The 23,422-nt window shown below is 40.9% G+C and overlaps 1 protein-coding gene across 3 annotated transcripts in view; it reads left to right on the top strand.

The window, feature by feature from the left end:
- The window catches only part of LOC106584306 (neuroligin-1), a 357,882-nt gene that overhangs the window by 123,226 nt on the left and 211,234 nt on the right, over positions 1-23,422 (top strand). For 2 of the 3 annotated variants that reach the window (XM_045705996.1, XM_014169395.2), the window contains exons 3-4: positions 15,599-15,658; positions 19,265-19,417. In XM_045705996.1, coding sequence (XP_045561952.1) covers positions 15,599-15,658; positions 19,265-19,417 — 213 coding nt within the window. The remainder of the gene's footprint in view (positions 1-15,598; positions 15,659-19,264; positions 19,418-23,422) is intronic. The other variant, XM_014169396.2, reaches the window with a different exon arrangement.

Genomic DNA, 23,422 nt, shown 5'->3' with positions numbered 1-23,422 from the left:
AATGAGGTCTGGAGCTGATTTGCTGTTTTTCCTGATAATGAATTGCACACAACTGGTGTCCCAGGTCTAAATCAATCCCTGATTAGAGGGGAACAATGAAAAAATGCAGTGGAACTGGCTTCGACGTCTAGAGCTGTAGGTCATGTAACTGTTTGTTACTTGCAATATGCTTTGTGGACTTCACTGCACAGAGGTTTCTCTCCGGTTTTGTGATGAAACAAAGTTGTGGTTGAATTTATTCTGCCACTTCTTATTGTCTCAGGTTTAGGCCTATACATATAACGGTCACAAGTCATATGAACTAAGAGGTTATAGAGCAAACAAAGCAATTATCACAAGACAGGATGTAATATGGCTTTTTTTTCTGGCTTCCCCAAGGATTTTAGCCACGCACTGCCACTGGTGAAAGCAGTGTCTATCTTCTCTGACTTGGTGCAGAAAACATAATGAAAAACATAATGTGGGGGCTGAAGCAGGAGGCTGCCATGACAACTCAGAGCTTACCTGTAGCACTGAGTAGGAGGTGTGAAAGTAATGAGTGTTTGAAATCGCAGGTGGATAAGATATGTACACCAGCCATGCGACAAGTTTCCTGATATTATGGGGAAATTTGCTCCATCTTTCTCCGACACTTCCTCCCCAGTGACTTCTTTAATGGACTGAGATTATATAAGTCTATAAGTGTACTAAGCATGGTGTCGTCCAGTCTTACTGGGCATATATCGGTCCGCTAATACAGGACTAGTAAAGGCCCAGTGCACTACTTTTGTGAAAAAATCTCTCTCTCTAATGACAAAGAGAAAACAGTTTTTTTGCCCGAAAAACAGAAATACCTTATTTACATACGTTTTTAGCCCTTTGCTATGAGACTCGAAATTGAGCTCAGGTCCATCCTGTTTCCATTGATCATCCTTGAGATGTTTCTACAACTTGATTGGAGTCCACCTGTGGTAAATTCAATTGATTGGACATGATTAAGAAAGGCACACACCTGTCTATATAAGGTCCCACAGTTTACAGTGCATGTCAGAGCAAAACCAAGCCATGAGATTGGGGGAATTGTCCGTAGAGCGCTGAGACAAGATTGTGTAGAGGCACAGATCTGACGAAGTGTACCAAAACATTTCTGCAGAATTGAAGGTCCCAATGAACATAGTGGCCTCAATCATGCTTAAATAGAAGAGCTGGCCGCCCGACCAAACTGAGCAATCAGGGGAAAAGGGCCTTGGTCAGGGAGGTGACCAAGAACCCCATTGTCACTCTGACAGAGCTCCAGAGTTCCTCTCTGGAGATGGGAGAACCTTCCAGAAGGACAGCCATCTCTGCAGCCTCCACCAATCAGGCCTTTATGGTTGAGTGGCAAGCTGGAAGCCACTCCTCAGTAAAAGGCATATGACAGCCCGCTTGGAGTTTGCCAACAGGCACCTAAAAGACTTAAACCATGAAAAACAACATTCTCTGATCTGATGAAACCAAGATTGAACTCTTTGGCCTGAATGCCAAGTGTCACATCTGCAAGAAACCTGGTACCATCCCTACGGTGAAGCATGGTGGTGGCAGCATCATGCTGTGGGATGTTTTTCAGCGGCATGGACTGGGAGACCAGTCAGGATCGAGGGAAAGATGAACAGAACAAAGTACAGAGAGATCCTTGATGAAAACCTCTTCCAGAGCACCACCTCAGACTGGGTTGAAGGTTCACCTTCCAACAGGAAACGACCCTAAGCAAACAGCAAAGACAACACAGGAGTGGCTTCGCGACAAGTCTCTGAATATCCTTTATTGGCCCTGACTTGAACCCAATTAAACATCTCTGGAGAGACCTGAAAATAGCTGTGCAGTGATGCTCCCCATCCTACCTGACAGATCTTGAGAGGATCTGCAGAGAAGAATGGGAGAAACTCCCCAAATACAAGTGTGCCAAGCTTGTAGCTTCATTCAGAAGAAGACTCAAGCCAAAGGTGCTTCAACAAAGTACTGAGTAAAGGGTCTGAATACTTATGTAAATGGGTTATTTAATTTTTTTAAATTAAATTAGCTAAAATTCTAAACCTGTTTTTGCTTTGTCACTATGGGGTATTTTGTGTAGCTTGATGAGGAGAAAAAAACAATTTAATCCATTTTAGAATAAGTCTGTAACGTAACAAAATGTGGAAAAAGTGAAGCGGTCTGATTACTTTCCGAATGCACTGATATATATATATATATGGCTATATACTATACATTTTAGCCAAATCTCTCAGATTCAATCTAACATATGCTGTCCTCTCTCTGCCTGTCGCCGCCTCCCTCAGTATGTCTTCCTCTCCTCGGCTGGGCAGCCATTTTAAAATGGCACAGACTTAAGGTTAAACTGTCTCTACATATTGTAAGATCTACTCTTATCTTCATAGTTTCCCTGTTTGTTAGAATAACCTACAAATAACAGATGTTCTTCCTTTAGACTGTCTGTGTATTTCTTCAGAGGACTGTTCTATAATCCCTTGTCTTCTCTATGGGCATGTCTGTAGGGAGAGTCTGTAGTCAGTTTGTTTCTCCTCCGTGGGGAGAAGACCAAAATAAACCCCAGCTTATCAAGCTGTCTGCCGTGTAACTACAAATCCAGTTTTAAATAGCTAAACTACAGCCCTGCTTCCTGCTTTATTGTGAAATATAGCTTTTAGTTTGGTCATATTTGCAGTTGGATTATGTCACTGCAATGTTGTTATGCTCTCCTAACCCACACTTGTTCTGCGCTGTCTGGGACTGGGTTTTTCTCTAGTGCATTGCAACTTACATAGAGAGATGATCAAATCGGCCACCGTCTTCCGTGGGATCCATAGACGACCGTATGCTCATCGATTTTCTGCCAGCCTTTTAATGTATCTATAGGACAGGTCGATGCCTCCGTGGGAAGAATTCTATATTTTTGTGTGATGAACTACTTAATCATCTCCGTTGGTCACTTGCGTGAGAAAATCCATATCCATTTTCCTTTTGTCTTTTATTGGCCTGTGCTTTTCAAGTCATCAGAAAGGGAGAGGGGGATAGCAGATTAATGGGTCGGCTTCATACTTTGATACTAATTAAAGCTTTCTGAGACTAATTTACTAGTTCATTACCCCTCCCTGGAGTAATGATATGAGGGAGTTTACCCTGATAATCCTCCAGAGTGAACATGGTTCTCAGCGTTTAAAATAGCATTTATGCTAGGAACCACCTTTTCACCACTCCTCTGCCTCTCTGTCTTTCTCTTTCTCCTACTTTGATCCACTATCTGTGTGTCTCTGCCTCTCCCTCCCTCTTTCTATCCCTCGCTCTGTGTTCCTGTATCTCGTTCACCTCCCTCCATCATCTGTTTTCATGCCAACTACTTTATCACTCTCCACAGAGTAGGGCTTGTCTGTACAGGAACTGCCCTGGTACATATTTATACAGTTTGAAGGCAAACACCAAAATGGATTTGAAATGAATTTGGAGCTGGCGAGCAGCTTAGTGTCATAGCAATTTTTTTACCAGTGTGCCTTCCAAATGGAGATCTGATGAGAAAAACATTATCTTCCTGTAGTTTAAGTGTTCTTGATACACTTTGCAATAGGCCTAGATGCCAAATAGTGATGGGGGAGAAATTGATACAGCTACATATTATATCGATACTTTGACTCCAAATATTGATTTGTAAAAATATTGTACAAAATTATTGTTATTGGTTTTCTTAGTTGGTAGCGTTAGCTAGCGCTAGTCGACCGTCCCTACACTAAAACGTGTGTATTTTTCATCCTATTGCTTGTTCTCCATCTTCTTTTTAAATAGAATTGTGAAAATCTCAGTACATATTGTATCGGCGCCTAAGTATCGTGATATCATATCGTAAGGTCCTTTGCAATTCCCAGCCCTAATGTCAGTGCTTGCATGTAGCACTCTACAACGACATCCATTAAAATATAGTCCCTAACTCTGGGGATAACTTATTCTGTAAATCCAGGCTTTAGTTTCCTAAATACATGTATACTGAATGCATTTTGATGCATGTTTTACATTTAAATTATAAATCAATAGTGACAAAGGGTTGGATGATTTTGAATGTTTCAGGAGCCAGATATGATCGTTGTAGTATTGTCAACTGTTGATGAAGTCACTTTGAGCTGTCAGTTAGACATGTTACTCAGGTGATCTGCCAAAACTAACACTATACGACCATTGCCCAATCTAAGAGATGATTTCAAATAATTTCCAACATATATCTTATGCTATATCAAAGTAAGCGGATGCTACTTTGCAGTGTTGTTTGCTCATACATGTTGCCCCTATATAATCAGACTTTTCCCTTTTCGTAGGTTTAATTGGAAATCGACGATGAATAATTATTTTTGTAATGTTTCTCCATTCAGCCGATAAGTGGAGCCAGCCAATACTGTACCAGGCTGGCCAATTGAGAGGCCATGTTGTTCAGACTGGATGCAATGCTGCTGAGATGTGCTCATTAACTTGAAACAGGGAAGTAGGAGATCAATTAGCCAGGCTTGGGTGCTGCTGATGTAATTGAGTGGTCTGCAAGTGGAAGACATTGATTCAGCATTATGCTGTGTACTAGCATTCTGACCATAGGTGGACACCAGGGGATAAACAGAGATAGTTGTGACAATGTTACAGTAGTTGGCAAAGATTCTTGCACTGCAGTAGCATACTTTTGATACCTTACCATAGGTCTACACTAGGGGATACAGAGAAATAGGCTTAGCGCTAGTTGCAACAGTGGCAGAGTTTGGCAAAGATTCCTTCCCACTTTTGAAACCTTTCTGTACTGAATTACCTTGTTCTTGATTTGATGAAAGAGTAGATACGTGGTTTAATAGATAGAAGCATAGATTAGTAACTAGATAAGGGATTTGTAATGGAAATCGACGTCCTCCTTGTGAGGGTAAAACTGATGGAAAACAATGTTTTGATGATTAATTAGCATGCTGCTATATTTTTCAAATGTGTTTCATTCTTTACAAGTAAGCTCTGACAGCGAATGCTTCTCCTCTGTGCCCATCTATTGTTGAACAGTAGACCATCAGGGAATCGTTGTTGTTATTGTGTTTTTCTCCTACATTTAACTGATAAACAGAACCAGTAGCAGAGAGAGGAGATAAGAAGAACATTGGAGGAAATCCAAAATCAACATGATTATTTGTTTTTCTAAAGGAAAATCTCTTCATCTTATCGCTCTTTGGATATCGCTACTCTGTTTCTAATTTTGCCTTTTTATTTCTTGATCTATTTTTGTGTTTTCTAAACGAGCAGGAGATATAGATATAAAATGTACCTCAGGGTGTTGTTGCTTTGGTTTACTAATGCTCTTGTCTCCCTTGCAAGATGCAACGTTCACTTTTAACCTTCGCTCCACTGTTTCTCTTCTTCTTTTTAAGTGGGTGACGGGGTTTAAATGTAGCTTTGATTAGACAGGATTGAACTTGGTGATTGGGATGATAGATACAAAACCTCTTTCTCCTGGAGAACATTAAGGGGAGTTGAGCCATCCATTATTCAGCCTCACATTACTATCAAAAGGCAGTCAGCCTTGCATGTTGTAGAGCTGTTCTTCACCCTGCCATTGTGTTGCCTGATTCTAAGCCTTGCTCTCAACAGGTAATGGGCATAGCTTTGGTTCATATCAGTGTTGTACTGTCTGCAATAGGGTTGAATGGCGGGAACCCAGTTACCGAAATATACCGGGATTTACCGCCCAAAACCACTCCCTTTTTCTGAGATAAATAACTGAGAGAAAAAGGTAAATTATAATGAATTATTTATACAAACAGCATGGCGTGAAATGGAACTGTGAAATGATATGCGATGTCTAAATTTGGCTTCTCTATGGTCTCCGCAGAATGAATCAAACAATGCTCCAGGTGGGGACAGACAGCCCATTTCAGTATGGAGCGCAGTTCACAAAGCATGTAGACCTATCATCTCATCATGGTAACTTTTTTTCTTGTGACAGGTAGGCCTACATTTGCTGCAGCATAGTCTATGCTACAGTAATGTAAAGACACCTTATCATTTAATTGTAAATATTTTACTTTTTTTTATTGCAGCTGCAGAGTTTTAAAACATCTTATAACTCGAGTATCATTCCTTTAAATCAGTGCAGCGCGAGCACTCTCAGTGCAGCGCGAGCACTCTCAGTGCAGCGCGAGCACTCTCTGGGTCTTTCTCTCCAACTCCATTCAAATTGAATCCAAAGGTAACATTACAGCCTTATTCTAAAAAAATTATAAAAAAATATCATGAATCTACACAATACCCCATAATGACTAAGAGAAAATAGGTTTTTGGAAAAACATGAATACCTTATTTACATAAGTATTTACACACTTTGCTATGAAACTCGCAATTGAGATCAGGTGCATCCTGTTACCATTGATCATTCTTGAGATGTATCTACAACTTGAGTGGAGTCCACCTGTGGTAAATTCAATTGATTGGAAATTATTGAGAAATACACACACTTGTCTATATAAGGTCCCACAGCTGACAGTGCATATCAGAGCAAAAACCAAGCCATGAGGTTAAAAGAATTGTTCATAGAGCTCCGAGACAGGATTGTATCGAGGAACAGATTTGGGGAATGGTACCAAAACATTTCTGCAGCATTGAAGGTCCCCAAGAACATTCAGTTACAGTTGGAATTTTACATACACCTTAGCCAAATACATTTAAACTCAGTTTTTCACAACTCCTGACATTTAATCATAGTAACACATCCCTGTCTAAGGTCAGTTAGGATCACCACTTTATTTTAAGAATGTGAAATGTCAGAATAATAGTAGAGAGAATGATTTCTTTCAGCTTTTATTTCTTTCATCACACTCCCAGTGGGCCAGAAGTTTACATACATTCAATTAGTATTTGGTAGCGTTGCCTTTTTGTTGTTTAACTTGGGTCAAACGTTTCGGGTAGCCTTCCACAAGCTTCCCACAATACGTTGGGTGAATTTTGGTCCAATCCTCCTGACAGAGCTGGTGTAACTGAGTCAGGTTTGTAGGCCTCCTTGCTCGCACACACATTTTCAGTTCTGCCCACACATTTTCTATAGGATTGAGGTCAGGGCTCTGTGTTGGCCACTCCAATACCTTGAATTTGTTGTCCTTAAGCCATTTTGCCACAACTTTGGAAGTATTCTTGGGGTCATTGTCCATTTGGAAGACCCATTTGCGACCAAGCTATAACTTTGTGACTGATGTCTTGAGATGTTGCTTCAATATATCCACATAATTTTCCTACCTCATGATGCCATCTATTTTGTGAAGTGCACCAGTCCCTCCTGCAACAAAGCACCCCCACAACATGATGCTGCCACCCCCGTGCTTCACGGTTGGGATGGTGTTCTTTGGCTTGCAAGCCTCCCCCTTTTCCCTCCAAATATAACGATGGTCATTATGGCCAAACTGTTCTGTTTTGTTTCATCAGACCGGAGGATATTTCTCAAAAAAGTACGATGTTTGTCCCCAAGTGCAGTTGCAAACTGCACTCCGGCTTTTTTATGGCGGTTTTGGAGCAGTGGCTTCTTCCTTGCTGAGCGGCCTTTCAGGTTATGTCGATATAGGACTCGTTTTACTGTGGCTATAGATACTTTTGTACCTGTTTCCTCCAGCATCTTCACAGGGTCTTTTGCTGTTGTTCTGGGATTGATTTGCACTTTTCGCACCAAAGTACGTTCATCTTTAGGCGACAGAATGCGTCTCTTTCCTGAGCGGTATGACGGCTGCGTGGTCCAATGGTGTTTATACTTGCGTACTATTGTTTGTACAGATGAACGTGGTACCTTCAGGAGTTTGGAAATTGCTCCCAAGGATGAACCAGACTTGTGGTCTTCAATTTTTTTATGTCTTGGCTGATTTATTTTGATTTTCCCATGATGTCAAGCAAAGAGGCACTGAGTTTGAAGGTAGGTCTTGATATACATCCACAGGTACACCTCCAATTTACTCAAATGATGTCAATTAGCCTATCAATTGAATTTACCACAGGTGGACTCCAATCAAGTTGTAGACACATCTCAAGGTATGGTCAATGGAAACAGGATTCACCAGAGCTCAATTTTGAGTCTCATATCGAAGGGCCTGTATACATATGTAAATAACGTATCTGTTTTTTTTATATTACACATTTTCAAAAATGTCTAAATCCTGTTTTTGCTTAGTCATTATGGGGTATTGTGTGTAGATTGATGATTGATTGATTTAGATTTTTTTTTTTTTATCCTTTTTTAAAATCCATTTTAGAATAAGGCTGTAACGTAACAAAATGTGGAAAAAGTCTGACTACTCCCCGAATGCACTGTATATAGATGTCATACCCTACCTCTTTCAGGTAATACATTCAATGCAATATTAGCCTTATATTTAGCTAGTTAATAATGGGTTATGCATAATAAGCTTCGTACTTATAGCCTCTGTCTCTTGCGCAATACGCACGCACCTGTGCTCCGCTGGCCTCTCTCCTTAAAAAAACGCTCATTAGCTCTTGGAGACCCATGCTGAAAAAGCGAGACTAGAACAGCTGGCTGGACATCATTTTTTTTGCATTTCCTATACCAATAGACTTCAAAGAGGGATGCAAGCTTTTCTTTTGCTTAATGTTAAATACAACAGCCAATATAACCCATGGGTAGTTTGAAAGAAGAGCAAACGCACAATGGTGGTAGGCTATAGCAGTTATTTATGCAGACTGATAACCATTCAATCTTCGTGAAGAGAACTGAAAGCCTTCTGCATCTAATTCTAGTGCTATATTATTCAATCATTTCATTAGAATGATGAAGACAAGGACACCGAAACTTATTTCAACAAAACTTATTTTACTGTTGAAAGCGAGGAAGGAGTGAAGCAACAATAGAGAGAGAAAGAGGAGGTAGGCTAGTAACATATTATGAAAGGTATAAATTATTTGTGTTTTTCTGTTGTGCGTAATGTGCAGTAGCCTATATCATATGTGTATTTAAAAACAACACAATCATTTGGTCTTTTTTGGGCTTGGGATCATGAAATGTCTAATGTAGGGCTCATAAAATGTATTTAATGTATAGCTCATCAGGCTCAGCTAGCATCCGGCTTGAATTTTGGATCAAAGCTCTAATCAAATACAGACATAGGCCTGTTTATATGCTTTTGAATGACACTTCCGGTTTTGGCGGGAAATACCAGGTTATCCGGGAGAAAAGGGATTTATTCTTGGGATGGAACATCTGTAAAATACCAGGAAAATATTCAGCCCTAGTCTGCAACACTGTTATGCTTACAGCTTGTACTTGTGTCCATTGACAGAGGTGTGGTTTGAATTATGATGATGATAGTGATTAGTATTATTACATCATCTGTAACTTATGTTCAAAACAAAAAAATCAACAACCTTGCATAGTTTTAGTGATTTAAAAAAACATTTATTTCCAAATTCCATTTTGTGAGTTAGAGTAGGATGTATACCGGTTCATCGGATGGGAGAGATGAAATATTGATTAAAAGCTACATTTGTAACTTGTAGGTCCATATCAAAGGCACGCACTACAAAAAGAGAGAAAGAGAACATGTTTGCATTCATTTTGGAGCTGGGAAATAATGCCTAATTCTGCTGACGTACTGTTTGAGAGGAGAGGAGGGCTGGGGTTGAGGGATGTTGATGGCAGAGCTGAGCAACGCACTGCAGTCCTCTCTTTCATCCCCGCCGCATGGTATTACAGCACTTTGAAATTGAAATGATTTGAAAATAGAATACGGTGGCAAATTAGCCCGTTTGCTGTCCCGCTGGTACCGGGGTCTCTTTGAACATCCCTCTTTCCCAATCATCCCTTGCCTTGCTGAGGCCTGGTCTCGGAGGCACGCTCCGTTCTCCGTGTCATGTTGGGGTCCTGGGCTATAACCCTGATGAACCATGGCTGTCCCTCTCCTGTCAGAGTACAAAACATCTGGAGCCTTAGAGCATCCAGCTAGTATAACACCATAATGTTTTGTTTTGAAGCAGGTGCATTGTTCACCTGCAGGTTGGATTTGGCCTTTGGTCAGGGCCATGGGGTGGTGCTGGTGAGTGGAGAAGTTCACAGGTGTCAGGATGTAGGTAGATTTGAGCTGTTTGAAGATGAGACTCCTGAATCACTCTCAGCATCAACTGAAACTGGAACGAGAAAGTGAGAGAAACAGAGAGAAATAAGCAGACAGAATGTATTTGTCACATGCACCAAATACAATAGGTTACTTACAAGCCCCCAAAAAGACAAGACACAGTGGGGGAGAGACAGAGCAATGCAAACTGTCAAAGTAACTCTTACTGGAAGTTAAGTTGAATCCCTCAGAATCTCCTTATAGCTGTGACATGAAAGGTCCAATTTGAGAGTAAAGGAACCAAACTCATTTCAGCAGGCTGCATCCCTGGCAACGACAGAATACATAAGCAGACCATGCAAAACGTTAGACTCATCAAGGTTGTTTTATGTGTTTGGCAGCTCCTCATAAGGTTGTTTGATTGAGGAGTATTAGCTCAGTATTTAGTTGATTCCTTGTTTGGTCTTTGTATCCATGGCGGAGTTCACATGCTAAACCTTAGGGCGTCATCTAACTCAACCACAGCCATCTCCACACTTGATTTTCTCCTGTCCTTTTGATCTATCAAAGTGATTTAGGATAGAAATGAAGCATACTTCATAGTGAGGGGATGCATAACATCTGCACCAAAAAGACGTGGCCTGACTTGCTACCGTATCAAATAAATATGTCTGTATTTGCTGAAAAATGTGCTAGCCTTAGTAGGCCTGGTAGAGAAAGGCATTGACAGGACTGTGTATGTAGACTGGGTTATGAGCGAGAGAACACAGTAGATTGATAAGAAATAACTATTTCTGCAGAGTGGGACATAACAATCAATGAGAATAGGAACATGTGAAGCATTGATAAGAAATCATCATTATAATATTTCCAATACTACATCTTGTGATTCCAGCACAATTAGCACCATCTGTATCTGCACTTTTAATTGGATCAATATTTTGCTCTACTGGGTAATTGGTCATACTCTATCTAACTTGTCCTGGTGCTTACGAATGGAGATGCCACTCTTCATGATCAAATGATCAGATTCTGAAATGTTCTGCGCAGACCGGCTTGGCCAATAGCAGAGCTACTTGCTCCATCAAATTATTGATATTTCTCTGTGCTACTTGCAGCGGGGCGGGGGGCTGAGTTGCTGACCCTCTCCCCTGTCAACTTCCCCTCAACAGGAAGGGTGCTCATTACCAGGTGTGTCATTTTCTATGTCCCTGTTATCATTTTGACAGCTCCTAATGAAATCCCCCCCCCTCCTTACATACACACACACACACACACACACACACACACACACACACACACACACACACACACGTTACCTGCCTTTAGATCCTGTCAGTGGCTGGCTTTAATGAGCACCAGCACCTTCCCAATCCAAAGGCGCTGTGACATTTGGGTCCCCAGGTCCTCTCTGCTCTCCCCGAGGGGGGTTTCCAAGAAAATAACCTATCTTTTTGCTGGAATTCACTACTGATATTTGAAACCCAGCATCATAACCTTTTTCGCTGGGTCCAGAGACCCTTGTTGATAGTCATTAGAATGTCAGCCGTGTTACAGGAATCAAATATTTATGAGACTCCTGTTGTTACCATTTGTGACTGATGTTACACAGTATTACACAGTGAGCAGTACGTGTGGAGAATATTTATCCTATATAAAAGTATACGTATGAATCTTGGTTCATTAGGGGAGAAAACACAGAAGCAAATTCATATAACATCATGAAATATTCATGCTGGCAAGGTTACAAATGATTTTTGAAGAAAGAAATGATGATTGATGGCAGGTCTAACACTGTGCCTATACAGTATCCGACTTAGATTATCTCACTAGCAGCTGCATGGAAGAAAGCAAACAGAAAAGATGGGGATGCTGTGCAAAGAGAGTAAAAGGGTTTATTCATGTTGATTCCTGATGATTCCTGTTGATTCCCGATACAACTGCTTTGTACTGTATATGACAGGCCAGGATGGAAAATAAATCCCCCCTAGATGCATCTTGGTCAATTCTGTGGCAATTGGTCCTGTCAACAAAGGAGAAAGCACACAAGCTCCATCCTTTCCCCTTCATACTGTACTTTAGATGTCACACATTTTAATATAGTATGTCTCCCCTCTACGAGGGTAGCTGATGCTCTCGCTCTCCCTGTCAGGCGTGACCAGTAGTAGGATCAAATCCAAATTAAATTTTTGTTACATGCGCCGAATACACCAAGTGTCGACTTTACAGTGAAATGCTTACTTACAAGCCCTTAACCAACAGCGCAGTTCAAGAAGAAGAAAATGCGTAGTAAGACAGTAGGACAGCCAGAGTGCTGGGTTGGAACTGAGGGAAAATCAGGGCGGTTGCGGAGACTTTGTTCCATATGGTGTGGTTGGTTGCCTTGGGCTCGATGTGTTAGCCTACATGTGTGAGAAGCCTTGTCGCAGGCAGGCAGCTGAGAGGGTCATCTGTTGTACTGGATGTATACTCTGCGACACATCACGAAGTGTTAGCCAGAGGATGTTTTTCTTCTGCAGAGCACATGGTAGTCACATGGTCTACCCTGCCTGTCTGTAAGCCTATAGTTTGAATACAGAGCACTGGAGAGCTGCATACCTGGTTTAGTAGCTGGCTTAACGATGAGTGCAGATTGAGGTTACTATACTGTTTTAGAAAGTTAACGCAGTCAAATCATCCCCAGTCTAGGAGCTGTGTTATTGTTTCTGCTTTGAGAGCGTGAATAGGTCAGTCAGTCAGTCAGTCAGTCTGTCAGAGAGCCAGCCTCTCTCTGTTGTGTGCCTCTAATATTTGGAGAGAGTTGGACGTCATTGCATCAACTGCACATTACATGGGTTGACGTAGTCAGTAGTGTCCTAGTCCATAGTGTCCGAGTCATTCATCAAAGAGATCTACAGAGCTGTGAGCCCTGTAATTGGCTGTATAGCCAAAGATACGCTCGTGTACAGTTGGACTACATATGAAAGATACGCTCGTGTACTGTTGGACTACATATGAAAGATAGGCTCGTGTACTGTTCGACTACATATGAAAGATAGGGTCTTGTGTATTCTGCTCATGATCAACTTGTTATGGCACCACCTGCAGTGAATGAAATATTTCAGCATATATATTTCACCATAGACACATTCAGTAATTTATCAAGGGATGGGAAATGTGTTTTATAACCAGTACTGTATCAGAGGTCAGTGCATAATCCCCAGATGTATTAACTTTTGTATGTTATAGACTGAGAGCCTATTGTTTTACTGGTCAAATCTATGATTGATTGAGTTGGTTTGTTGCCATTTGATAGGTCTAAGATCCTTGACGAATGTGTCGTAATGTGCACAATGTGAGATAGATTGAGCTTTAAGCATTAATTACCTCATTTGGCTGGAGCCTCAGGGTTCATAGTCTATTAAAGTGTTAAGGGCGCTAGGATCCCTGGAGTCGGCCGCCTGCTGCACGCTGCACTGGCCCACCTGTTTTCCTGCATTACAGAGTGCTCGAGCGTGAAGTTGCACTTTGTCATTCAGAGATGAACACAAATCAATATCGTCAGAAAGAGGGATATGGAAATTAATTTAGAAAGGGTGTGTAAGAGCTAGGCTACAGTAATAAATTAGTCTATCATCTAATTGGGAGACAGCATCACTGGTAAGACAGGCAGAGAGTGGGGGGGAGTCAGAGACAGCAACACAGGAAGACAGGTTACCAGTCAAACAGATGGAGAGGCAGAGGAAAGAAAGGGAGAGAGAGGTAGACAGAGGTCAAGGGAGAGAGAGAGACAATAAAGACTGGGAAAGACAGAAAATCAGAGCCTCTCTAATCAGTGCAGTGGAGCCAGGTGTGACACACAAGTGTTGAGGTCCTCTAGTACTCCAAGGGGGTCAGAACAGGTTGAGAGGTCATTGTGTGGGGCCTGCCCCTCAGTCACTTGGAGTTTAGTAGTGACATGTAATGCTGACAGCATGCTGTCATGTTTAGGGTTGCAAAATTCTGGGAACTTTCAATACATTCCCTGGTTTATCCTGAAATCCCGGTTGGAGGATTTCTGGAAATATTATTGAAATTGCTGTCCTGACTGATATAATCCAACCATCCCCTCAGTTAGGGGACATGTCACAGTCATGTCACAGGGCACTGCAGGACACTGCTCCAGCATCTCAATTCAGTTACCATACAGGCTTTATTTTGGTAACCGTTTGCTTTTTTGCCATGTATTTCACAAAATCAATCACATCAACCCTGCTGGGTGAAACGTGATGTTAACGTCAAATGTTCTCCCCAGTGTTGAATAAACACCGTTTTTTTCTCCAGAATGCTGCTAGAAATTAAAGTGTTGTCATGCCATTGCCTCTCGAGTTCTGTTCTGGCTACAAGACATGAGAATAATATGTGTCTTGACTATTTTTATAGAATGAAACAGAAAACAGAGCATTTCGATTTCGCCCCTCTCATCCCTGCCTCTCATTACTTCCCTTTTTTGATCTGCTGTGCTGTATGGTCATGTTGGAGCATGATCATAGGCAGAATGAGTTTGAGTGGTGTGTGTGAAGGCTTCTTTCATTAGCCATACTGTCTCTCACTCTTGCCTGTGCTGCTCTCTGCTTACACATGCTTGACCCTAATGTAGGCTTGCATGTGTCTAGACTACAGCTTTGTCAACCTTGTAGTGTGTGTGTGTGCGCGCGTGTGCCCGTCTGTCTCTCTGTGTGCCTGTCTGTCTGTTTGTCCATCGGTGTCGTGTTTGTATTACAGTCCATTACTGTGGATTATGTACTGTTTCTCACTAAATGAATCCTGTCTTGGTTTACTCTGCTGCAGTCTCTGACCTATTCCCTGTTATATAATGGAACCTATGAGAGACAATGAAGCAAATTAACCTCTCTGTGTGTTTGGAGTGACTTCATCCACTTGGCACTGTGATCCTGCAATGACATTACTTAATTTAGGTTCTATGTTGCATATGTCCTCTCTCCTTCAAAAGGCTGAGATTGTTTTATATATCTTGAGTCCACTTGTGATTCAATCTTGGGTATTCTCTTTTAGCACATTCAATCTCCATTAAAATTCGCAGACATGGGCTACTTATTGGAACTTAATTTTACAAGACACCCCCAAAAATGTCCTTACATGTTGAGTCAAAATGATGCAGAGGATATGGTCATTGGCTTCTTATGAGTAATCATATACAGTTAATTATATGATTGTCAATTTACTTGAAAATGGTGAAAGAGGGGTGATAATGACATGAGGTAAAGCTTTGTTCTGAAAATACACATTCTGTTTTACTGAAAAGGACTTATCTTACATTCTTGAATCTTTTTGAAAGAAACAGTCCTATTTTGAAAACCTTTCTTGTACAGGACTTTAACAAAAGTCATACTACCAAGCTTCACAAATGTGTATCATATTGTTTACATTCTTCTCTTTCAGTCTGATTTTTCACAGGGAAAATCACTTAAGATGTATTTTTCTTTAAAGCATTTATAAGGTTTGTGTGTTCTTGTATTCTCTGTTTCCTCCATCTTCTCCATTCTTGATCCTAGGTCCCCTTACAAAGAAACACAATGATGATTTAGATGATAATGACGGGGTGGAGGATGAAGGTATTTTTTGATGCCAAACTGATTTGCATGACAAGGAACTCTCAAATTTTTTCTTCTTTGTTTTTCTTACATTTCTTGTCCTTTTTTCTTTTTTTATTGAAGATTTTTTTTCTTCGTCATTTTTGCTGGATTTGTTTTGTCTTTTTTGCTTGATGTTTTAAGAGTATGTTTAATGTCTCCCGTCATTCCAGAGTACTTAATCGTTAATAGTCTAACGTAGGTTTTTGCTTGAATTCTTTTTATTGATTTTTTTTTTTTTTACATGTTGCATCCCACCTAAAAGAGACTATTAACCCTTCAATCAAATCTTAATACGTTTTTGCATGATTTTTGAAAGCTCTCCTCTTTTTTCTAAAATAAAAGATACCATTGCAACCCTGGGGAATTGGATACCCCAATCAATACTAACACAAGTCACCTTCAGTTGTGTTATAAAAAAAATGTTTCCTATGCAACATGTATGGATGTTCCTGGATTGTTATGGGCAATGACTTACAACATGTTGATCACACAGTTTCTTCTTAATGAGGCCTCTTCATCACTATTTTACACAAATTCAAGTACATTATGGCACAGTGATATAAGCCTAGTGATCAAGGCCACAATTTCAAATTGACAAATATAAAATGGGTTCCTCACTGAAAAGTAATAAACAGAAGAAGGTACTCTAATAACCACAAATTAATTTATTCAAAGAGAAAGTGAGGGAGTGAGAAAGTGATCTTCCTACTTAATGACAGAACACAGTCTTAATAATGTACATCTCCTGTATAATCTGGTGAAATAAACTCCAATTACAGAAAACTAAACGAGAAATGCAGCAGCTATCTTTGATCTGCAGCAACTTGCGATTTCCTGAGTACACACATCAAAAGATTAAAGAAGGCAGAAATATACAGTGAAATCCCAGCAAGCCTCTCAATTAGCCTATTCACTTGATAAAGAATCCAGGGCATATGAATACTCCTCTCTGAGACAGAAGACAATATGTTGTGAAAACGAACGCACTGAGATCTGTGAATTAAGTTTTCCAAGGACCAATCGGCTTGCTGTCTCACTGATACTGCTCTTTCGACGTGTAACCTATAGCCACAACAGAGATATGAAGTCAAACAAAAACAACACTGGCCATGGAACCTCTCCATGTCATGGAATGTAAGATGTGCAGTTCTTTGTAGCTGCCGATACACCTGTGGATTTGTAATGGCTGGAAGCTTTGGTCCTCTTGTCTGCAAGGTCATACAGATATTACGTCGGTGGCATTGCAGTGCAGTGCTTCTGCAGCTAGTCTTCTGTTATGTGAGCATCTTTATAGGAATGCACCTGTCCTCCATTTACCTCCAGCTAGGATGAGCCTAGCACACCATGGTGTTCACGTAGCATGCATGGAAGAAGCCTGTGATTAGTAGGCCCAGTTTAGACCAAATTGCCATTGATTCTCAAAAGCCAGTGAAACGGATGCCAGTGTGCTGCTAACAGTATAGCTTCCACCACCCCTTCTAAACTTACCACACAGCGAGCGACCCTGGCCATTGAGCTGAGCCCAACTGCGGATCCGTGGCTTGACGGCACCAGTGAAACAGACGTCAGTGTGCTGCTAACAGTATAGCTTCTTCTACTGTCCCTGCCCTTATACCAGGTTTGAACCAGTGATCCTCTGCTCGCAGACACACGTGACCACCCTCCTTGACAATGTACCAACTGTTTGAGCCATTGAAAAATATCTTCATTCAATAGCTCCAACTGCGACATTTCAAGCTAGCTGTGGAGTGAGCTTATAGTACGTTCTTAACTCCGTTACACCAGCACACACAATTCCCTGGCTTCTATTCCTCATTTATGGAGGTTTACAATTTTTGGACCTTGGTCAGAGAAGCCTGGAATCCCTCCAAAGAAATGTGAATGTGCACTTGCTTTTTTGCCACTCACAAAGCTGAAGTGAACAAAAGAACAAACAGCGTAAAGGACAGTGAATGACATGCATTATGTAATGGAAATCCTGACAGACAGTACTCTACACACCACGGCCATAATCCTCTGTGGCCAGATGTGTGTCACTTTAATCTGCTGCTGGAACCCGCACAAGAGACAGAGAGGGGCGACACATGTACTGTAAGAATCTCTCTCACGCACACATGTATGCATGCACTTACACAGACAGACACACAATTACATTTACATTTACGTCATTTAGCAGACACTCTTATCCAGAGCGACTTACAGTTAGTCTTCATTTCTAGTTTTATTTTACAGATTTAATCAATTGCCTTGCTGTTCTGTTTGTAACTATCTAGAGAGATCAGGTATTACTCTCCTGTCTCAATGCATCACTAGTTTACACACTTGCATGAATACAGCTGCTATTAAAATCAAATCAAATCATATTCTGAGATTTAAATTAATTAATCAACATGAATGGAAGATGTTAGGATTCTGATGTGCAATTTCTGAAAATAATCAAGATTTTTCCTTCGGGTCTCCCTCTCTTTCTCACACTTTTTCCCCACTAACTTATGTTTTTGCGCACACACACACACACACACACACACACACACACACACACACACACACACACACACACACACACACACACACACACACACTCTGCAGCTGCTCAGTCCTAATCAATAATATAGGAGTTATGGTGCATTGCCTACTGAGGAAGGGAAGATGAGAGTTGCCCTGGCCTTTCCTTCCTTCTCTACTCCTCTGTAGGAGCCTTCACTTTCACTGGAAATGTGTGTGAGAGAGAGAGAGAGAGAGAACAAGAAAGTGAGAGTGGGAGGAAGAAAATCAACTAAAAGAACAGAGAGAGGGCCTGGATTCTGCAAATACGGCCTCATTTTTTTGCCGTAAGAGAAGGCTTTTTGGAGAATTCTATTCTTTTATTTTGTTACTATTTAATTACTTTCCTCAGCACTGAGACCTCTTGCAAGTGAGTCCCCCAACACCAAACATCAATGAGATATTGAACATGTATGTGGACATTTTGCACTCAAGATGAAAAGCCTTTCTGCTTTGTGAAAGATGAAAGTAATCGGAAGCCAATTTTTTTTATCCCTATCCCCCATTTAATTCGAACCCAGTGCCCAATCTAGATGTCCTCCTTTGTAAAGACTCTGGACAGCATCAGTTGAGCTGAAATCATTATGCGAAGTTCAGTAAGCATAACACATTGTTAAAGGGAAAACGTTGGATGTCTGAAATGTAATTAAAAACTTTTCTTCAAGAATGTTTGTGAAAACATTTAGGTTCAATCTGTTTTATTAGATTAAAACTAGCTTTCTGTGCCACATAAATTGAAATGTCAATTTGAATCTCTGCTCTTCTTTAATGCTGACAGTTTATTGGCCCTCCAAAAATTAAAAACAGCCCATAAAATTTCCTGAAACTAAAAAATATGATTAATTTTCAATTTTCAGTCACCAGGAACATGTCATACTTGTCACGTAGAAAATGAACTATCTGACGTGCAAACCAGAAATTGTCTCAAAGCAAAGTCAATGTGCCACAAATTATGAGAAAGCAAAGCGTCCACAATTCAGATTGCATCTCCAGCTGTCGGCTTTAATTTGTCCTTTAATAATTTCCTTCCCCTTCTTGCAGACATCCGTGAAAGTGGCAGCCCTAAGCCTGTGATGGTATTTATCCATGGGGGATCCTACATGGAGGGCACTGGGAATATGTTTGACGGCAGCATCTTGGCAAGTTACGGCAATGTTATCGTCATCACAGTGAACTATCGGCTTGGGGTATTAGGTAAGGTTTCTCAGCTTTTGTCCTTATCACTAATCCTCCAATACTAGCTACATATATACAAACAGTACAGTAGGTGTCCATCAATGCTTGGGGACACAGAGTGAAACAAAGGTGCCATGGTTTCACCTTCAATTAGATTATGCTGTCATTTGTTTTCATGAATATCATTATTGTCCCTTCATATGGTGATTTACAGCGCCTTCAGAAAGTATTCACACCCCTTGACTTTTTCATATTTTCTTGTGTTACAGCCTGAATTTTAAATGGATTAAAACACTTCTAAAAGTCTCAGAAACGCATTGACTAACAAATTCATAAATTACAGAAAAGACCGTCAAAAGGAGATTTTTGGGACACAAAACTACCTACATACTTCCATTTGTTTGTATGGGTAACCTTCAGACGAGTCCCGTGACACTTGTGGGGGTCATAGAGCAAAACGGGGAATAAAACACTGTGTTCGTGAGAGTCTCCCCTTTCCATAGACTGGTCATAATAGTTGGACGCCAAACTGTTCGGGCGCTACATATGTTTTCGGAGAAGACAGTTTTTTTTTTGTCTCATGGTCTGACAAATGCTGTAGCTCCTCCACCTTCCTCCGCAGATGCAGCAGGCCGACATAGGCGGATGCGAAGGATTGAGACGCAGCCCATGTAAATCTCTAGTTTAAACTGACGGATTTTGATGGGGATTTTTTTATTATGTTCCTTAGATTGACGCACAGGTGTGTCAATAGACTCATGAGATGTTGTGTCACTGGCCTACCCACAATACCCCATAATGTCCAAGTGGAATTATGTTTTTAGAAATGTTTACAAATTAATAAAAAATTAAAAGCTGAAATGTCTTGAGTCAATAAGAATTCAACCCCTTTTGTTATGGCAAGCCTAAAATATGCTTTCCAACAGACACTGGGACACAAATTCACCTTTCAGCAGGACAATAACCTAAAACACAAGGGCAAATATACACTGGAGTTGCTTACCAAGATGACATTGAATGTTTCTGAGAGACCTTCTTACAGTTTTGACTTAAATCGGCTTAAAAATATATGGCAAGACTTAAAAATGGATGTTTAGCAATGATCAATATCCAATTTGACAGAGCTTGAAGAATTTTTAAAGAATAATGTGGAAGTATTGTGCAAAGCTCTTAGAGACTTAACCAGAAAGACTAACAGTTGTAATATCTGCCGAAGGTGATTGTAACATCTATTGACCCAGGGGTGTGAATACTTATGTAAATGACATATCTGTATTTCATTTTCAATACATTTGCAAAAAATTCTAAAAACATGTTTTCACTTTGTCATTATGAGGTATTGTGTATAGATGGGTGAGAGAAAAATTCAGGCTGTAACACAACAAAATGTGAAAAAAGTAAAGGGGTATGAATACATTCTGAAGCTACTGAACTCTTCCTAAGTAGCATCAAAGCTTATGAGCACACAATTGTGGCAAAATCCTTTTGTCACGCACGCCAGCAGCAATGTGTCAAAGGAAACCAAGCTTGAAGGCAGAAGATTGAATATTGTAGTAAATATGGTGGATAATGGTAACCATTAATACTTTATGACCAGCCCCCAGCATGAGCCACAGAATTTGTCCCCATCAAACGACAATTTCCAAATAGATTTCTCTCCATAACTAGTCTTTATTTGTGCAAATTATGAATATTAGAAAACGTGGTATGTCAGATTGAACACCACCTGAACTAGCAGCGTTGATGATTGGGAATTGAAAAACATTAGGCCTACCTGATTCCTCTGGACTGGTTTCATATTGGGATTGTTCATCTGAAGTTCTAAAAGCTACCAGTTTTGGCGATGATCAGGTAAGTGGCATGTCTGTGTTTTCATTATTTCTGCTTCTCCTGTCAAGCTGTGGCTTGGTGCTAGAGGTAAATTGGGAGCATATTTAATCAGATGTATCTTTTAGCATCATAAAGAGTCTTGTTGACATTTTCCTCAGTGTTTCTATTTACTCCTGTGGCGGTGGGGTAAGCGGATCAAACCACTCAGCTCTGCTGAATGAGATGAGAGCAGGGTAATGTTACAGGACTAAGCAGATGCTCTCATGTGTGACAAGAGCCTGCTCTCAGTTTGTCTGACCAGCCAATCAAGGGCCTGTCTAACAAGGCCCAGAAGTGTCTTGGCCTCTGTAGCCCTTTTTGTTGTGAGGACTGTGTATAAATCTACTGTAGGAAGTAACAGAGAGGCACTGTCATTGTGGTCCCTTCATCTTATGGCTGTGTGTGTAGGAGATGAGGACAGGCTATTTAACCTACTCCTCCTAATAAACCAGAAAATTAGAGGAGAGTAGAAAAGAGGACTGGAGAGAACGAGAGAAAGGGAGAGCGACAAAATAGAAAGAAAGAAAAAGACAGACTGAGAAATAGAGAGAATGCTAGTGGTGCTTTTCTCCCCCATTAATGATCTAGCCAACATTATTGCACTTGTTGGGTTCCTGGTCAGTGTTTATGACACATTTGATACCTAAGGATTTGTTTTTCTTTGCCAGGCGAGGTACACAGAGCCATTAGGATACCTAAATATGCAGAGCAGCTGATGGGGGCTTTATTTATCTGTTTGGGCGTAGCACGGGGTGGATTTGGCCAGGGGTCGCTCCCTGCTCGTCTGCCTGCCTGTGTGTGTGTAGATGTATCAGGCTTTGTAGGACGCCGTAATGGAATGTAATGCACTCTTCTTTCAGCGTGTCATTATCAGAATTGTTCTGAATTGTTCATCTTGGCCTCCTGTATAAATCCACAGTCTGGCTGTGCTTCAACTCACATAAGACCTATTTAAAACACAGTGTTGGCATGAACCTTCTCTGGTCCAATCCAGCTTCTAGCACAGTGTTTCTTAACCCTGGTCTTCGAGTACCCCCAACAGTACACATTGATATTGTATCCCTGGACAAGCACACCTGATTCAACTTGTCAACTAATCATCAAGCCCTCAATGAGTTGAATGAGGTGTGTTTGTCAAGGGCTACAACAACAACTGTGTACTGTTGGGGGTACTGGAGGACCAGGGTTGGGAAACACTGCTCTATCATCCTTTGAATCCCCTCTATACAAAAGAACATGTGATTTGCCGAAGCTCGCAAATATGACCTTTAGAAGTTTAAGCCAATGCTAATAAAAGCAGTCCCTCCAGGATTTTGTAGGGATTTTCTTGTGATATTTGCAAGCATAAATGCTTGATTTTGCTGTGGAAATTCTGACATTTCGCGATGATTGTTTTGCAAAAATATGCTGACGAGGAAAAAGGTTTATTGACATTATTGGTTGAAATTGCGACCTCTCTTTTTGTACTGTGGTAATGGGTCAATTTTATGCAACAATATTGCTATGATTTGACTGTTTTATGCGGAAATAGTGTGGGGATTGATCAAATTTGCAAGCCCTCGCATAATATGCGGGGAATTGTTGATTTTGCTAAATGTGATTGCAGAATCCTGGAGGGACTGGGTAATAAAGGAGTTAATAACATCATGGTGTTTTTTATTGTGCTTTGTGACTCATCTGGCCTTGAAAGCATCTGCTGATCTCCCAGCAGTAGGTAAAGCAGCAGAGGAAAGTGATTGGCCACTGCTGTCTGGGCATTAGCCAGGTAAACAGCCCAGGTTCCACTGCTCCTCCCATGCTAGGCCTGCAGCACGCTGTGTCAGCGTGATAGTGCACCAGGCAGGGCTCTGGGAGCAGATGCAGCCAGCGTGGGTTTATTAATTGTGTCTGAGTTGTTTGCTCGCAGCCAGCCAGGCTCTCCCCATTGTTTACCCTTTCAACAATCTTTACCGTTGCCTTTTGTTCTGCTTGAAATAATTGGGTCGGCAGTTTTTTCATTAATCATTGCATTTGGCCTGCAATGTGTTGAGGATTATTATTTTTCATGCTTATTAATTTCTTCACCCTGAAATAAATACCCCAGACAGTCTGTTTCATTAGTCTGTGTTTCTTTCCTGTCTGTTGCTTCACCCTCGCCCGCCTGTTCGCCCGCCT

The sequence above is a fragment of the Salmo salar genome, chromosome ssa23 (assembly GCF_905237065.1).
Source record: "Salmo salar chromosome ssa23, Ssal_v3.1, whole genome shotgun sequence".
Classification (NCBI taxonomy): Eukaryota; Metazoa; Chordata; class Actinopteri; order Salmoniformes; family Salmonidae; genus Salmo; species Salmo salar.
Note: the sequence above shows the minus strand (reverse complement) of the source record. Positions and strands in the feature narration are given on the sequence as shown.